The sequence below is a fragment of the Mobula hypostoma genome, chromosome 1, assembly GCF_963921235.1.
Source record: "Mobula hypostoma chromosome 1, sMobHyp1.1, whole genome shotgun sequence".
In the NCBI taxonomy this organism is placed as follows: Eukaryota; Metazoa; Chordata; class Chondrichthyes; order Myliobatiformes; family Myliobatidae; genus Mobula; species Mobula hypostoma.
The window spans coordinates 252,227,244-252,246,134 of NC_086097.1; the positions used below are offsets into that span (position 1 = coordinate 252,227,244).

The 18,891-nt window shown below is 39.6% G+C and overlaps 1 protein-coding gene across 2 annotated transcripts in view; it reads right to left on the reverse strand.

Annotated features, from left to right (window-relative positions):
* Positions 1–18,891, reverse strand: part of nagpa (N-acetylglucosamine-1-phosphodiester alpha-N-acetylglucosaminidase) — a 75,713-nt gene that overhangs the window by 47,225 nt on the left and 9,597 nt on the right. For both annotated transcript variants that reach the window (XM_063067321.1, XM_063067317.1), the window contains 3 exons: positions 11,736–11,875; positions 6,353–6,461; positions 732–860 (listed from right to left, as the gene is read on the reverse strand). In XM_063067321.1, coding sequence (XP_062923391.1) covers positions 732–860; positions 6,353–6,461; positions 11,736–11,875 — 378 coding nt within the window. The remainder of the gene's footprint in view (positions 1–731; positions 861–6,352; positions 6,462–11,735; positions 11,876–18,891) is intronic.

Consider the following 18,891-nt stretch of genomic DNA (forward strand, 5'->3'; position numbering starts at 1 on the left):
GGCCAAGCCACTGGTTATATTTAAAGTGGAGATTGATAGGTTCAGTCAAGGTGTGAATGATTATGGGGAGAAGGCAGGAGAACGGGGTCGAGGGGGAAATGGATCAGCCATGATGAAATGGCGGAGCAGACTTGACGGGCCAAATGGCCTAATTTCTGCTCATGTATTTTATGGTCTTAAGTTACTATAAAATTAATTATTTGGAGGATACAATCATCGAAAGCATCCTTTGAAGGCGCTCCATTATCTGTACTAGGTGTTGGTGCTGATTTTGTTCATTTATAGCTGATCAAAAGAACACCACAGTGCGCACTGAATGAATTCCTTCATCGATAACTATTAGGAACTAATATGGTTTTATAGTATTCCAGTAGTATTGAGTGTTCTAATTTGTTCTGTATTTGATTTAAATACACAGTTTCTTACTCAGTTAAACTTTCACTAATTTCCATGAAACTGTGGCTAATTGGGGCAGCCATTCAATCGGCCAAAATGTTCTGGCCCTAACGTGCCCCAATTAACCAGAATCCACAGTATGCCATCCTCCCTTAATGGAGGATGATTTTTGCAAAAATAATAGCAAAGATCAGAATCAAGGCAAATAATTTCAGAATGTCCCTACTCAACACGAAACTAATGAATTATAAATGTGTACAAACCATTCCTCCAAAAATTGTCCGCTTCCATAACTTCAATTAGTACTAAACTTAATATTCTTTACATGTACATACCAGTGATCTGATGGATAGCTTGCAAGTGATCCGTTAAATATCAGAGTAGCCGATCCGCCTCCATCCAAATTAATGGCATTAATAACCCCTTGGCTCTTTAAAAACGTGGCAACCTCCCAGAGATTTAGCCTGCAATACAGATTTGAACTGCAGTTAATTCAAAACAAATCCTTTTCTGACATTGCCCGTCCAATGAGACCGAAGGTTTGTGCTGGTCCAACCACGTGGGTACCACGGCCAAGACAGCTCAACAGCACCTCTACTTTCTCAGGAGGCTAACGGACGCCAACCAGCTGGCTGGAACGTTTGAGGACATAGTCAGCCTCTCACCGCTGCAGCCAGAGGTTCAAAAGGGTGACAGTTATACTAGTGCCCAAGAGCAGGGTGAGCAGTCATTATCATCCAGTGGCAGTCACATCTACTGGGATGCATTGCATCGAGAGGTGTGTGATGACCAGAATAAACTCCTGCCCAAGCAAGGACCTGGATCCACTGCAATTTGCCTATCGCCACAATAGATCTACAGTGGATGCAATCACACTGGCTCGTCATGCTGTCTCAGATCACCTTGACCACACTCATGTCAGGCTGCTGTTCATTGATTACTGCTCAGCGTTCAACACAATCAGCAAGCTCCAAAACCCGGCTCTGCGCAACCCTGGAACATGCACAAAATGCTGGAGGAACTTAGCAGGCCAGGCAGCATCTATGAGAAAAAAAAGTACAGTCGACATTCCAGCTCAAAACATTGACTGTACCTTGTTCCATAGACGCTGCTGGGCCTACTGAGTTCCTCCAGCATTTTGTGTGTGTTGCTCGGATTTCCAGCATCTGCAGATTTTCTCTCGTTTGTCTTTGCAACCGTATCTCCAACTGTAACATCCTCACTGGGAGGCCACAGTTGGTGCAGATCAGAAATAATACCTCCACCTCGCTGACAATCAACACTGGTGCACCTCAAGGTGAGTACTCAGCCCACTGCTCCACCCTCTCTACAACCACGACTGCATGGCTAAGCACAGCTCAAGCACCAATCTGCAAATTTGCCGATAACACAATTATTGTTAACAGAGTTTCAGGAGCGAAGCTGATCAGCTGATTGAGTGGTGTCAGAGCAACAACAATGCACTCAAAATCAGTAAAAACCAAAGAAATGATTGTGGGCTTCAGGAAGGGGAAGTCGAGGGAACGGAAGGGGAAAGGGTGAGCAGTTTTAAATTCCTGAGTGTTAACATCTGAGGCTCTATCCTGGGTCCAACATATTGATGCAATTACAAGGCACACACAGAGGCTATGCTTCATTAGGAGTTTGAGCAGAATTAATATTTCAGCAAAGACACTTGCAAATTTCTACAGATGTACTGTGCAGACCATTTTAATGGGTTGCATCACTGGAGGGGCCGCTGCACTGGATCGGAAAAGGCTGCAGGAAGTTGTAAACTCAGCCAGCTCTATCATGGGCGTAGACCTTCCCAGCAGTGAGGACATCTTTAAAAGGCATCATCCATCATGAAGGACCCTCATCACCCAGAACGTGCCCTCTTCTCATTGCTACCATCACAGTCTGAAGACCCACACTCAATACTTCTGGTTCAGCTCCTCCCCTCCACCTTCAGGTTTCTGAATGAACAAAGAACCTCAATACTTTTTCACTCTTTCTGCGCTATTTAAACAATTTAAATTTTATAGACATACTCTCCTTATTGCAATGTATAGTTTATTATGTATTGCGATGTACTGCTGCCGCATAGCCACAAGTTTCTTGACACATTTCATACTCTCCACAGCTCATCTCCGATGAGGACTGGCTTAAAAAAAGTTAAGAAGGTTAATAAGACGGAATACGAAAGTAAGCTAATCAATAATACAAAAAAACAGCAAAAGTTTCATCAGATACATAACGTGTAAAAGAGAGGTAACAGTAGATATCGGACCACTGGAAAATGTTGGGGAAGCAGTATGGGGGTCAATAAATTAGCGGACAAACTGAATAAATATTTTGCATTGGTCTTCACTGTGGAAGACATGAGCAGTAAGGTGGGAGTTTCAGGGGTGGGGGGCATGGAGTCTGTGAAGTTACCACAACAAGAGAAAAGATTCTTGGGAAACTGAAAGTTCTGGAAGTGGTTAAGGCACGGGTATAATTGTTGCCTTTTTGAAGAAAGTGGGAAATTCCACCCATAGGAGTGAGAGGTTGAAAATGACAGCACAAAACCAAGGCCATTTACATTTAACTAAATCAAAGTTATGTTTGACAATTGTCAAACAAACCCAAGGATCTTTACTGGATGGGAAAGTTAAAAGAGGCTTCTCATCTTCAGGTCAATGAGAACACATTGCCAAGTTTCAGACATAGAACATCACAACATAGTAAAAGCCTTCAGCCCATGATGTTGTGTTGACCTTCTAACCTATTTTAAAATCAATCTAACCCCACCTCCCACATAGCCCTCTATTTTTCAATCATCCACGTATCTGCTTAAGAGTTTTTTTTTAAAATGCCCCTAATGAATCTGCCTTTATCACAGCAGGATGTTCCACGCACCCACCACTCTCTATTAAATAGCTTACTTCTGACATCCCACCTGTACTTTCCTCCAATCACCTTAAGATTATGCACCCTTGTATTAGTCACTTCCACCCTGGTATGAAGTCTCTGGCTGACCACGTGATCCACGCCTCAATCAGGCCTCCCTCTCAATCTCTCTCACTTCAAAGTGAAAAGCCGGAGCTTACTCAATCTGTCTTCACAAGACAGGGCCTCCAGTCCGGGCAGCATCCTGGTAAATCTCCTCTGCACTCTCTAAAGCTTCCAGGTCCTTCCTAAACAAACAGTCCAATGGACTTCTGGCTCATTATGACTGACACGTCCCCTATCAAGACATTTTTGACATCTATTATTTTTTCTGCGCTTGTGTAGTTTTGCGAGTCCAACCCCACAGCTCTCCAGTTTAAGGATTGGCATGGTGAACTTAGAATACTCCTCCTTACAACCTGCTAACAGATACAAATACAATCCTCTCAAATCACCCTGTGCAGCTGAGAGTTCATGAAACACTGCAGTAGCAATGTTTTTCAGATCATAATTTTTAAAAGACCCTGAATCCATTGTAATAGGAAGGAACGTATGAAGAACAAAACTGCAGGTTTTTTTGAAAATTGAAAACCTCTGCAATGAAACCATCCTTTCTACAAGACAAAAAGTTGCAGGTGGAAGTATTGCATACCCTAACCTCCAGAAAGAACAATGGAAATGGAGGACATCAAGAATTTTCAAGATTCTAGATTGTTTAATATCCTTTCCTGTACACAAGTGTAAAGGAAAACAGAATAATTGTCACTCCAGGTTAGCTGCAGCACAAAAAAAACACCACAGATAAAGACCCAGCAAGACAGTGCCAGAGAGCAACAGCGACATCTTGCAGATAGCTTGAAAAACTATTCTTTTAAATATACTACTACTTCTGAACTAGGATCGATTGCAGCGTTTGATTTCCCTTTTAAGTGTGTATTTTTGGGGAGACTGAATGATCAGGCACTTCTGTGATTTCCTGGGGGATTCAGCATGGAGTGCAGCTATGGCAGTCACTGGGGGTGTACGTTGCATTGATTCCTGAAGGCGGAATATGAACCTGTGCTTGGCTCCAGTATTCCGTGCTGATTAAAGCTCCGAGCAAGATTAAAACTGACGAGGACCAGAGCGGAAAATGAACGGGTGTTGAATACCATCTGCCTGTGTTTGACTGGTCTCCCTCCTGCTGTTGCCAGCGGAAAGTGCAGGAATCTTGCGTCCCATGATGCAAGAGTCAATTGCCTTGGAGTCTTGTGGCTTGATACTGTGACCTCACTTTTGGCTGTGGTTTGATGTTTAATATCCTCAGTGCTGAACGTGCTGGTCTATGATACAGTGAAGGCTACATCAGTAAATATATTTCATACAAGGTTGCATAGATTTTTGTATAGTAGGGGAATTAAGGTTTATGGGGAAAAGGCAGGTAGATGGAGATAAGTCCGTGGCCAGATCAGCCACGATCTTATTGAATGGCGGAGCAACTCAATGGGCCAGATGGCCTACTCCTGCTCCTAATTCTTGTTCTTATTTAATCAAGGTCTGTAGCCATCGACACAACCGAGAACTGACTAACTTGGCAGCTGTGGCCATGGCCATCGGCTCCTGGACTGGCTTTGCTCGCCTCAGTGGTTCGTGGCTGTGGACCCACTTTCAGTGATTCTGCAGTTTGATGCTTAATGTTGTGTGTGATATTTGTTTGGACTTTTGTTGAGTGCACAGTTTATTCTTTTTTTCTCTCTCGCGTCTGATGGTGTCGTAGTGGGAGCTTTCTTCAAACAGGTTCTATTGTGTCACTTTGTTTTATGGCTATGTATCATTTCTTAATGCATGCATTACTAAATGACAATAAGACTATATGTCTTCATAATCAAATGTGCAAGAAGACAAATCCCAAGGGTGTATACTTAGATAATAAGTGTACTTTGAAAACAGTAATAATGATAAACAATGCACAATAAATATAAATATATAATTTACAAATGATCACTACGTCCATGCCAAAAAAACTGGTTACACTTCACAGCGCCATCTGTAAGATTAGGGTTCAATTCCGACCGCTGTCTGTAAGAAGTTTGTACATTCTTCCTGTGGTTGCTTGAAGTTCCTCCGGTGTTCCGGTTCCCCCCCACGTTCCAAATTGATGCACAAGTTAGAAAGGGTTAATAAGTTGCAGGCATGATGATGGAAGCATGGCCACCAGCACATCTTTGGATCGCATTGCTGGTTGGTACGAATGACACATTTCACTGTATGCTTTGACATATGTGACAAATAATGCTAATTAACCAAAGTGATCCAAAGCCTAGGAGGCTTTGACTTCAACTGCCCTTCCAGATACAGTGAATTCCAGTTAATTGGGACACATCGTGATCAGGATATTTTAACCCAATTCAGCAGCTGCTCCAATTAGTTGAAGTCTCACAGAAATGAATAGAAAGGTATAAAAAAAATGAAAACTACCATTTAACTGAGTAACAAATTAGTTCCTAATAGCTATTGATGGGGGAATTCATCCAGACACCATCTATATGTCTCCACTGATTATGCTTATTTATAGTCAAAAGAACACGGCAGCTTACACTGTATGAATTTCTTAATCATTAGGATCAGTTCTACAGTACCATAAGTGTATTAGTAGTGTTCTAATTATTTTGCATTTCATTTAATAGAGGGATGTCCATTTAGAACAGAGATAAGGAGGTACTTCTTTGGCCACAGGGTGGTGAATCTGTAGAATTCGTTACCAGGTGGCTGTGCCAGTCAAATCATTGGGTATATTTAAGACAGAGTTTGATAGATTCTTGATTAGTCAGGGAATGAAGGGGTACAGGGAGAAGGCAGGAGATTGGGGCTGTGAGGAAAAACAGACCAGCTGGGCCAAATGGTCTAATTCTGCTCCTATATCTTATGGTCAAGGTACATAATTTGTTACTCAGTTAAAAATAGCTTGTGTCCCAATTAACTGGAATCCATTGTATATAAAAAAAAAGCTTATTTTTGGTGAACATATTGGTTCTGTAAAGATCAGAGGCTAACAAATGCACCTTACCCTCTTTCTCCAGTCTGTCCATCAACATGGAACAGGACAAGCCTTCCATATTCATCATGTCCTACAGCGTTTCGTGCAGAGATCACGTTGATAAATTTTTCAAAAGATCCTGTATAAAATAGAACATTTAATTATTGGAACATAATTGATTTATTTCAAACTCTACAATAACAAGATGCATTAATATATAGAAGAGAAAATCTGCAGATGCTGGAAATCCAGAGCAACACACACAATATGCTGGAGGAACTCAGCAGCCCAGGCAGCATCTATGGAAAAGAGTAAACAGTCGACGCTTTGGCCTGAGACACTTCAGCAGGACTTAATATACAGCATTTAATATAGGAAAACAATACCAGGCTCTTGTGAAGGAGTTTGATTAATTTTGATTGATATTAATGTAAAGGAAATTACATTTGAATCATTGGTTGAAGGAGCTACTGTAGTCTGGGAAAGGGGAACACAAACCTTCAGCAATGACCAAAGTTAGCTGAAAGATGTAATACTGAGGCTTTATGTGGACGATACAAAGACAGGTGAAGGTGCAGGTATTGCTGAGAAAGCAGGGAACATGCAGAAGGACTTAAAACAGATTAGGAGAATGGGCGAAGAAGTGGCAGATGAAATACACGGTCATGCACTTTGTAGAAGCATAGATTATTTTTGAAGTGGGAGGAAAAAAAATCAAAAATAAGAGGTACAAAGGAACTTGGGAGTCCACGTGCAGGATTCTCTAAAGAGTAACTTGCAGGTTGAGTCACAGTGACAAACACAAATACAATGTAAGCATTCATTTTGGCTGGGTTCTGAGTTGGATGATCAGCCATGATCATAATAAATGGCGGTGCAGGCTCGAAGGGCCGAATGGCCTACTCCTGCACCTATTTTCTATGTTTCTATGTTTCTAGATATGAGGGGGATAGATAGAGTTGACGTGGATAGGCCTTTTCCATTGAGAGTGGGGAAGATTCAAACAAGAGGACATGAGTTGAGAGTTAAAGGGCAAAAGTTTAGGGGTAACATGAGGGGGACTTCTTTACTCAGAGAGTGGTAGCTGTGTGGAACGTGTTTCCAGCAGAAGTGGTTGAGGCAGGTTCGATGTTGTCATTTAAAGTTAAATTGGATAGATATATGGACAGGAAAGGAATGGAGGGTTATGGGCTGTGTGCAGGTCGGTGGAACTAGGTGAGAGTAGGAGTTCGGCATGGACTAGAAGGGCCGAGATGGCCTGTTTCTGTGCTGTAATTGTTATATGGTTAATTACAAAAGCAAGGATGTAATGCTAAGACTTTATAAGGAATTGGTCAGACCACTCTTGGGGAGTATTGTGAGCAGTTTTGGCCCCATACCTAAGAAAGGTGCTGGCAATGGAGAGGATCCGTAGAAGGTTCATGAGGATGATCGAAGGATTGAAAAGGGTAACGTATGAGGAGCATTTGATGGCTCTGTGCCTGTACTTGCTGGAGTTTAGAAGAATGGGGGTGGGGTGGGGAGAAGAGGGACGTTATTGAAACTTATCGAATACTGAAAGGCCTAGATTGAGTGGACGTGCAGTTCATGTTTCTAATAGTGTAAAAGGGTGCAGCCTCAGTCTCAGTATAGAGGGTTGTCCACTTAGAACAGAGATATGGAGGAATTTCTTAATTCAGAAGGTTGTGAGTCTGTGCAATTCACCACAGATGGCAAGTCACTGTGTATATTTCAAGCAGAGATTGATATGTTCTTGATTAATCAGGACGCCAAAGGTTACAGGGAAAAGACAGGAAAATGGGGTTGAGAGGGACAATAAATCAGCCATGATGGAATGGCGGAGCAGGCCTGATGGGTCATATGGGCTAATCCTGCTCCTATGTTAATGGAGGAAATGGCCAGCTTTGAAGGAACATTTCTTAGAGCTATATTATTAGTATTTAATTGCTAGATTAGCAGTTCTAAACTGGAGAAAGGCCAATTTTGATGGCATCAGAAATGATCTGGTAAATGTAGATTGGGACAGGCTGCTCTCTGGCAAAGGTGTACTGAGAAAGCAGGAGGCCATCAAAAAGAAAAAGAAATTTTTTTTTTTTTTTTTTCTTTTTTTTCCCCAAAAAAAACCCCACCGTGCAACTAACTAAAAGCAAAGCAAAGCAATGGGCTAACTTGAAACCAAACAGAGTTAAACTTAAAATCACGTCCTCAATCCCGACCTCCATTAAAACAGTGAAGAAAAAACAAGAAGGGTAAATATTACATTAAATGAAAATATCGAATAAAAGGTCCCCAAATCTGTTCAAATTTAAATGAAGAATCATAAAGGTTACTTCTAATTTTCTCCAGATTCAAACATAAAATCGTCTGAGAAAACCAAAAAAAGGTAGTTGGAGCATTAAGCTCTTTCCAATGTTGTAAAATACATCTTTTCGCCATTAAAGTAAGAAATGCAATCATTCTACGGGCTGAAGGGGAAAGATTACTAGAAATTTTAGGTAGTCCAAAGATAGCAGTAATAGGGTGAGGAGAGATATCTATATTTAATACCTTAGAAATAATATTGAAAATATCTCTCCAAAAAGTTTCCAAAGTAGGGCAAGACCAAAACATATGAGTTAAAGAGGCTATCTGCAAAAAGAAATTGAGAGTACAAAGCTTGTATGTACCTGTCAGAATAAAAGGCAAAGATAACAAGGGTAGGGAACCTTGGTTTTCAAGAGACATTAGGACACTGGTTAAGAGAAAGAAAAAAGGTGCATAGCAGGTATAGGCAAGTAGGAACAAATGAGGTGCTTATGTAGTACAAGGGGAGGGGGACTAATATCCTAGCAGGAAGGTTTGTTAATGCTGCACGATGGGGTTTAAACTAGTATTGTAGGGGGATGGGACCCAGAGTGTCAGAACAGTTAGTAGAGAGGTTGTGGAGTCAGATGTTAGTAAGACTTCAGACAAAGTTTGGAATCAAAAGATTGAGCATGATAGTGTCCTGAGCTGTATATATTTCAATGCAAGAAGTACTGTAGCAAAGGCAACTGATAGAGGAAATATGAAGTGGGAAGAGGCTGTTGATAGGGTAAAATTGCAGTCAACAGTCTGCGTGCGTCCGCAATGATGTCTTTTTATGGGGGGGGAGCCACCCCTCACACAGACATTTTTGCCGTATTTTCCCTTTTATTTTACGAGGTTGAGTTGCGATCTTGAGACTCAACCCGGCACAGATGGAAAGCATACTCGGGAGTGGACCCGACTGGTTTCAAGCCCGGGGACCTCCGCTCCCGGGTCCCGCACTGATGTCATTGCGCCACCAGCCTGCTCTGAAATGCTTTTTGTTTGCAACCATCCACGAAAACAGGAGTGTCCCGAAAGAATGAAAGACAGTTAAACGTTAGAACCCCACAGCCACATCTCCCCCTGCCCCCCCCAGCTGTGAGCATTTATAGTGAGAAACACTTTGGACCCCTCTTTCATCTCCATCTGTAGATGGGCCTCAGCTAAGTCCACTTTGCTGAAGTGTTTCCCTCCAGAAAGATTTGCAAAGATATCCTTTAACCTAGGCAGAGGGTATTGATCTACTCTCAGTACAGGTTTGATAGTAATGTTAAAATCACTACAGATCCTGTCAGACCTATTCTTCTTTGTTTCTGCACCACTGGCATTGCCCATGAGTTCAATCTTGGAAAGAGTTCCTTCAGTCTCCATGGGATCTATCTCACTGACTCCTTTAATTGCAGATGGTTTAAGGAGCTGGATTGGCTTTGTAAAACTTGGGTGTGACATTTTCATTTAACACTATTTTACTCTTGATATGTGAGTTTTCCATTGTCATCCCTGAACACAGTCGTGGCATCATCCAGTACCTTTCTTAATTCACTTTCAAATGGCTTCCTTGCAGGGGATGTGGCATACAAAAGGTGGATGGATCTCCAATCAAGTTGTAGTTGTCTCAGCCAATCACACCTCCACAATGCTGGTCCTTCTGTTTTTAGCACATACAGGCTTAATGCGGCTTGTTGTATTTCGCTGTAATGAATGTCATTCCCATAGCAGTTATCCTTTTTCCAGTATAAGTTTTTAGTTGGATATTTGCAAGCTTCAGTTCAGAATCGTTGAAATGCTGTTCAAATTCATTTTGTGGAATGACTGGAACAGCTGAGCCAGTGTCCAATTCCATTTTAATTAATTTGCTGTTCAATCCTGGTGCAAGCCATACTGTTTGTCTTTTTAAACGCAAACAACAGGAATTCTGCAGATGCTGGAAATTCAAGCAAACAAATCAAAGTTGCTGGTGAACGCAGCAGGCCAGGCAGCATCTGTAGGAAGAGGATTTCCCTTACTCACTCTTCCTTCAGTTAGTCCTGACGAAGGGTCTCAGCCTGAAACGTCGACTGCACCTCTTCCTACAGATGCTGCCTGGCCTGTTGCATTCAGCAGCAACTTTGATGTGTTTGCTTGTTTGTCTTTTGTTAATTTTCGCACTGTAAATCTCAAGGCCGTACGGTTCTGAGTCTCTCATCATTATCAGATTTTTCATCAATAGCACGTAGATTAGTGTTCTTTTTGAGACTGCATCTTGACTTTTTAAATCTTTTTTTCCATTCCTTTTGATTCTACTTATGAAACCTAAAGCAGCCTGTAATCAATGATGTCTTAGGTTCTAAATGTTTGTGCATTACTTTGACAATATCAGCAAAGCTCATTTCTGCTGGTTTGGTTGGAGCAGTCAAACTTCATAGCAAACAATATGCCTTCAAATCCAATGTACTCAGCAAAATTGGTACTCATTTCTCATTGGCTATTTCATTTGCTCTAAAATATTGTTCAAATAGACTAGTATACATATTCCAGTCATCTTTTGTGCAATTGAACATGTCAACATTTCTAATCTTTACACTTCTGTTCTTTTTGTGCTTAATATAATGCCGTACTCACTCTTTATAAACCTGTGAAGGCATGACAGTAGCTAGATTTCATTAGGAGTGACAGTAGACTTGGTATGTCACCAAAGACTCTCACAAGTTTCTACAAATGTACCACAGAGAATATTCTAACTAGTTACATCACCATCTGATATGGAGGCACCATGGCACAGGAGCACAGGATTAGAAAAGCTGTGCAGAATTGCTACCCTGAAGAGACACTCAACGTTTCAAGAGCAGCTTCTTACCCTCTGCCATCAAATTTCTGAACGGACAATGAACCCATTTACTATATCTTGCTCTCTTTTTGCACTATTTAATATTTTTATACACATTTATTGGAAGTTATAATTGTGTACTGCTGCGCAACAAATCTCTTGACATATGCCAGTGATATTAAACCTGGCTCAATACATCCGTATTTCATTCCAGCATGGTGAAGAATTAATATACTTTCTTTACTCATTAAGCCACAAGTTTTCACTGTTGTACTGTACCTGTTTCTTGAGACTCTGAACACTCAGCTGACTGGCTCTCATTAATATAAGTGGTGCCATTTCGCAGGAGCCACACAACCCCACTCACAAGCTGAACAAATGGATTCTCATTGTCCAGAACATCCTCTTCTGATAGATACCTAAGAGAATTTGGAGAACTATGGTTAACATTAATGTTGGACGTTAACTTCTGTTTATATCTACACAATACAGGCAAACTCAACAAACTGATAACAGAACTTATAATAACAAGTCCAGCAGTTGTTCTCCCTACATTACAGTCTTCCCTAGATAGAATGCATGTAGAGAGGATGTTTCCTATAGTGGGAGCATCCAAGACCAGCGGGCACAGTCTCAGAATAGAGATGAGGAAGAATTTCTTTAGCCAGAGGATGAATTCATTGCCAGACAGTTGTGGAGGCCAGGTCATTGGGCATATTTAAAAAGGTTGAGAAGGTCTTGGTTAGTCAGGGTGTCAAAGATTACCAGGAGAAGGCAGGAGAATGGGGTTGAGTGGGATAATGGATCAGCTGTGATGGAGTGGTGGAGCAGACTCAATGGGCTGAATGGCCTAATTCTGCTGCTATGTTTTATGGTCTAATTACTGTATGGAGCTGAATCATGGACCACCTACAGTAGGCACCTGAAAGCCCTGGAACAATACCGCCAAAGAACCTTATGATAGATCTCTACCACAATCCAACTGTGACGGATAGGTCATGGCATCTGGATGTCTAATCCACTATCTCCCAAAGAAACCTTTTACTCCCAGTTGAAAAAAGGTCAGCAAAAACTTGGTAGGCAAAGGAAACACTTAAAAGGTAACATCAAAATCAGCCTGAAGAAATTCAACACTACATGTAAAATCTAGGAATTGACAGATACATCTGGAAGAAATCTGTTCAAGAGGGAGGTTGCTACATGAGGACAACCTCCTTTGTGCTACAGAGTACAAGTGGCAGCTGCAAAAGGAGAGACTGAACAATCAATAAACCCAACCATTAACCACAGCCACCACTTACTCGTGCCCACACTGCACCAGAATGTGGAACCTGCTAGACCACTCCTTAGGAGATCATACTCCACTCAAGTGATCGGGCTAGTACTATAATCGCGATATGAATCAGAATTCCATGGTAAAGAAAAACTGTGGCTCTCTAACTACAACTCTCCTTGGCTTTAGTGCTGTGGACCCAGAGGACGAGGGACTGCAAATTTTAAATTCTTGATCATAAGAGGTTTTGAGGAGGGCGAGGAGGGCGCTGAAGAGGTTTACCAGGATATTGCCTGGTTTAGAGGGTGTGTGCTATCATGAGAGGTTGCACAAACTTAGCTTGGTTTCTCTGGAGTGGTGGAGGCTCAAGGGAGATCTGAGAGAGATCTCTAAGATTAAAAGAGGCAAGATAGAGTAGACAAACAGTATCTTTTTTCCAGGGTTGAAATGACAAATACCAGAGGGCATGGTGAGAGGGGGTAATTTCAAAGGACATGCCAGGGGCAAGTTTGTTTGCTGTTTTTTGTTTACTCGGAGTGGTGGGTGCCTGGAATGCCCTGCCTGGGGTGGTGGTAGAGGCAGATACATTAGGGACTTTTAAGAGACGTTTAGGTAGGCACATGAATGTGATGAAAATGGAAAGATATGGACATTGTGTAGACAGGGGAGATTAGCTTAGCTGGCCATTTGATTACTAATGTAATTGGTTCCACACAACACCGTGGGCCAAAGGGCCTGCTCCACGTTTCATACTGGCCAGCAGCAGAGTACGACAATATTGTGGGGGAAGAATAATATAAACAATTCTCAAGAATTAAACTGTCACTTTGAGAAGCATGGATTAAGGAGGTTCCTTGTTTTTTAAAAACAGTAACTTTTGTCCAGTTAGCCTTATTAAACACTTTCTAACAGCTTTGATGAAGGTGGTGCAGAAAGGGTGTAACGGTAGTGTAGCGGTTAGCTGAACGCTGTTATAGCTCGGAATGTCAGAGTTCATTTCTGCCGTTCTCTGTAAGAAGTTTGTACGTCTGCCTGACGAAAGTGTGGGTCTTCTCCGGGTGCCCCACTGTCCTCCCACAGCTGGAAGACATATTGGCTAGAAGGTTAACTGGTCATTGTAAATTGTCCAATGATGAGGCTCAGGTTAAATTAGGGGTTGCTGGGCAGTCGGCTGAAAGGGCTGGAATGGTTTTTTCTGTGCGGTATCTTAAAGTTCAGAGTAAATTTATTATCAAAGTATATATATGTCACCATATACAACCTTGCGTGACAGACTAAAAAAAATACAACCCTGAGATGCAGTTTCTTGTGGGACAGAATCAATGAAAGACTGCACCAACCAGTGTGCAAAAGATTGTCTTTTATAAACTGTGCAAATACAAAATGAAAAAATAATAATAAAGAAACAAGCAATAAATAGCTTGTGATGAAGAGTCCTTGAAAGAGAATCCATAGGTTGAGGGAACAGTTCAGTGATGGGGCAAGTGAGAGTGAATGAAGTTATCCTTATTGGTTAAGAGCCTGATGGTTGAGTGGTAATAACTGTTCCTGAACCTGATGGTGTGGGTCCTGAGGCTCCTATACCTCCTTCCTGATGGCAGCGGTAATAAGAAAACGTGATCTGAGTGGTGAGGCCCCTGATGATGGATGCTTAAGGTCTTACTTTCAAGGACTCTTCGTCTCGATGGAGACCATAAGACACAGGAGCAGAATTAGGCCATTAGGCCCATTGAGTCTGTGCCACCATTTCATCATGGCTGATCCATTTCCCTCTCAGCCCCAATCCCCTGCCTTCTCTGGCTAAAAAGGGTGGTGAATCTGCGGAATTCATTGCCACCAATGGCTATGGAGGCCAAGTCACTGGGAATATTTAAAGTGGAGGTTGATTAGTTCTTGATTAATCAGGGTGTCAAAAGATTATACGGAAAAGGGTAGAAAATGAGTATGAGAGGGAATAATAAATCAGACATGATGGGCCGAATGGCCTAATTCTACTCCCATGTCTTATGCTATTGCAGTCTTACATTCTGACATATACAAACTTCTATAATAAGTTTACTTTAACATTGAAACTGGATCTGGTGATTTACTTGAACATTGCTTACGCTAGTTATGCATGATTCTGGGATTACAATTTAAAGATTACATAAAATACAAAGCTTGGGAATATAATAAAGTACACAACAATCACACACAACAAGCAGATATACAGAGACTGGTGAAATCTGCAAATTATCTCGATTAATCCCATCTGTAATTGATTGTAATTATGACATTATCGCCATTTCAGATCATGCTCCAATGAAACTTTCTATCAAGTTAATGGATACTTCTACTAATAGACAATGGCGATTTAACCCTATTTTGCTTCAAGACTTGGATTTTGTTAAGTTTATGAAGGGACAGATTGATTTCTTTTTTTCAACTAATACTATGGAAGAAGTTTCCAATGGAACAGTATGGGATGCTTTTAAAGCTTATATCCGTGTCAGATTACTTCCTATTCGGCTGGTTTGAAAAAAACGTACTAAGAATGAAATACTCTTGTTGGTTGATAAAATTAAAGAAATTGATAAAAAAAAAAATACGCTATTGCTCCTAGTAAGGAGCTGTATAAACACAGAGTTGAACTTCAATTGGAACATAGTTTACTATTAACATCCTCGATCGAAAATCAATTAATGAAAACTAAAAGTGAGTTTTATATTCATAGTGATAAGTCGGGTAAACTATTGGCTAATCAATTGAAATTTGCTTCGGTTAAATGTCAAATTACTAAGATTCGTAAACACGATGATACTTTGACAGTTGATCATGACGAGATAAACAAAACCAAGAATTTTATACCTCTTTATATCACTCTGATTTTCCTCATGATTTTAATATCATGCATGATTTTTTAAGTAAACTGAATTTTCTGAAATTATCACCCAAAGACTGCTTATCATTAGAAACTCCTATTACAGAGGAAGAAATAACAACTGCAATCTCATCAATGAATTCAGGTAAATCACCTGCTCCGGATGGGTTTACAGTGGAATTTTTAAAATCCTTTTCCTCTATTCTCTCTCCGTGGTTGTCTAGAATATTCAAAGAAGCAATCAGCTTAGGTAAATTACCACAATCGTTTTATGAAGCCTCTATTTCCTTAATTCTTAAAAAGAATAAAGATCCTACTGATTGCACATGATATAGACCGATAACTCTTTTAAATGTAGATTCAAAAATTTTAGCAACTAGGTTAGAGAAGGTATTACCTCAAATTATATCTATGGACCAAACTGGATTTATTAAAAACCGTTATTCATCTTTTAATATTAGGAGGTTAATGAATATTGTTTATACCCCTTCATTTAATACTCCAGAATGTATTACCTCATTAGATGCTGAGAAAGCCTTTGACCGAGTTGAATGGCCTTAATTGTTTAGTGTGCTCGAGAAATTTAATTTTAGTCCAAAATTTATATCTTGGATTAAATTGTTATATCATACCCCGGTAGCTTCAGTTTGCACTAATAATCAAAGATCTCCCTTTTTTCGTCTATCTCGTGGTACTAGGCAAGGATGCCCTCTTAGCTCTTTACTATTTAATATCGCCCTTGAATCTTTAGCAATTGCTATCCGTGACTCGCCCAATATTTTTGGTATTACCTGCGGAAATGAAATACATAAATTATGACTATATGCAGATGATTTACTATACATCTCTAATCCGGAGGTCAATTCCTGTTATTCTAGCTTTGTTGGCTCAATTTAGTAATTTTTCTGGCTACAAATTAAACCTTAATAAGAGTGAATTATTTCCCCTAAATAAGCAGGTACCTATTTATGGATGTTTACCATTTAAATTGGTTACTGATTCGTTTATATATTTTGGGATTATAATTACGAAAGGTATAAAGATTTATTTAAAGCTAATTTTTTACCTTTAATTGATCAGATTAAACTTTTGTTTACTAAATGGTCACCAATATCTTTGTCTTTGATTGGTCGGATTAATGCTATTAAGATGATTATTTTGCCTAAATTTTTATACATATTTCAATCAGTTCCATTTTTTATTCCAAAATCTTTTTTTTGATAATGTTGACTCAAAAATTTCCTTCTATATATGGCAGAACAAAAATCCTAGGCTAGATAAAAGGTATTTACAGAAAGCTAAAAAAAGAGGGGGGGGGGTTAGCACTCCCGAATTTTAGATCTTATTATTGGGTAATTAATATTCGATACTTAAAATTTTGGCTACGAGATTTGGATGCAACTTTAAGTCCACATTGGGTAAATCTTGAATGTAATTCATTACAAGGGTTTTCTTTGGGTTCGGTGTTAGGAACTTCGCTTCCTTTTATTTTTTCTAAACTGTATAAACAAATGAATAATCCAATAGTTAAGTATACTTTACGTATATGGTTTCAATTCTGAAAATTTTTTGGGTTGAATCAATTTAATTTAGCAAGTCCTATTATATCTAATTTCCTTTTTCAACCTTCCACTATGAATCAAGCTTACTTTGATTGGAAAATCAAAGGTATAGTACGATTTCGTGATTTATTTTTGGATAATTGTTTTATGTCTTTTGATCAACTTTCTAATAAATATAATTTACCCAGATCTCACTTTTTTAGATACCTACAGGTTAGAAACTTTTTAATTACTGTTTCTCCTAATTTTCCACACTTATATCCAATGGATATTTTGGAAAAAAATTTTAGATTTAAATCTCTCTCAGAAAAGCGTTGTAGCAATTATTTATGATATAATTATGAATTTATATCCTGATGTATCTAATAAAATTAAAACTGATTGGGAAAGAGAACTTAAGATTATTATACCGATTGAAAAATGGGAAAAAATTCTTCAATTGGTTAATTCATCCTCTATATGTGCTAAACATGTGTTGATACAGTTTAAAGTAGAGCACAGGCCTCACATGTCCAAAGATAAACTATCTCGTTATTATTCTTATATTAATCCAATATGTGAAAGATGTCATTCCGAGATAGCTTTTTTAACCCACATGTTTCGGTCATGTCCTTTGTTGGAAAAATATTGGAAAGATATTTTTGATATTATTTCAACGGTTTTGAATATAGACTTACAACCTCACTGAATTACTGCTATTTTTGGGTTACCAATGATAGAATCAAATCATTTAACCTCTTCAGCTCGTCGGATGATTGCATTTCTTACTTTAATGGCTAGAAGATCCATTTTGCTGAATTGGAAAGAGATTAACCCTCCCACTGTATTTCACTGGTTTTCACAAACTATGTTGTGTTTAAATTTGGAAAAGATTAGAAGTGTGGTTTATGACCCTTCCATTAAATTTGAAAAAACTTGGAGGCCACTTATTCAGCATTTTCATATGATGTAATTTGACCATTTCCAAACTTACTTTACTTCTCTGTAGTGTTGGTTGAGAGGAACAGAGTTGTCGACACTAAGGTTTTTCTTTTCTCCCATTTTTTATGATGTTAAAACAGCCCAGGTCTTTTTTTTAGTTTAGTTGATTAATTCTGTTTAGATTAGTTTTTTTTTGAGGGTTTTTTTTTCTTTTGTCATGATTTTTGTCCAGATTTTTTTTTGTTCTGTATTATTCATTGGTATCCCATATGATTGAGAGTTTTGTCGATTAAGTACTATTTGGTTCTATAATTACTCATGTTAAGTACAACAATGTACTCCCAATAACTTTGTACTATTATTATGCAAACAACAGGAATTCTGCAGATGCTGGAAATTCAAGCAACACACATCAAAGTTGCTGGTGAACGCAGCAGGCCAGGCAGCATCTGACGAAGGGTCTCGGCCTGAAACGTCGACTGCGCCTCTTCCTATAGATGCTGCCTGGCCTGCTGTGTTCACCAGGAACTTTGATGTGTGTTGCTTGTACTATTATTATGTTATGTTTATATTTTATGAAACTAATAAAAAGATTGAAAAAGGAACCTGCAAATTAAATAACTGTGGATAAATAAAATATGTTATATGTGGCAGTGGCAGAGGCGGATGCATTAGAGATATTTAAGAGACGCAGTCTACACACATGGATGATAGAAAAATGGAGGTTTGTGTGGGAGGTAAGGGTTAAATTGGGTTAAAGGGTTGGCACAACATCCTGGGCCAAATGGTCTCTACTTTGCTGTAAGGCTCCATATTCAC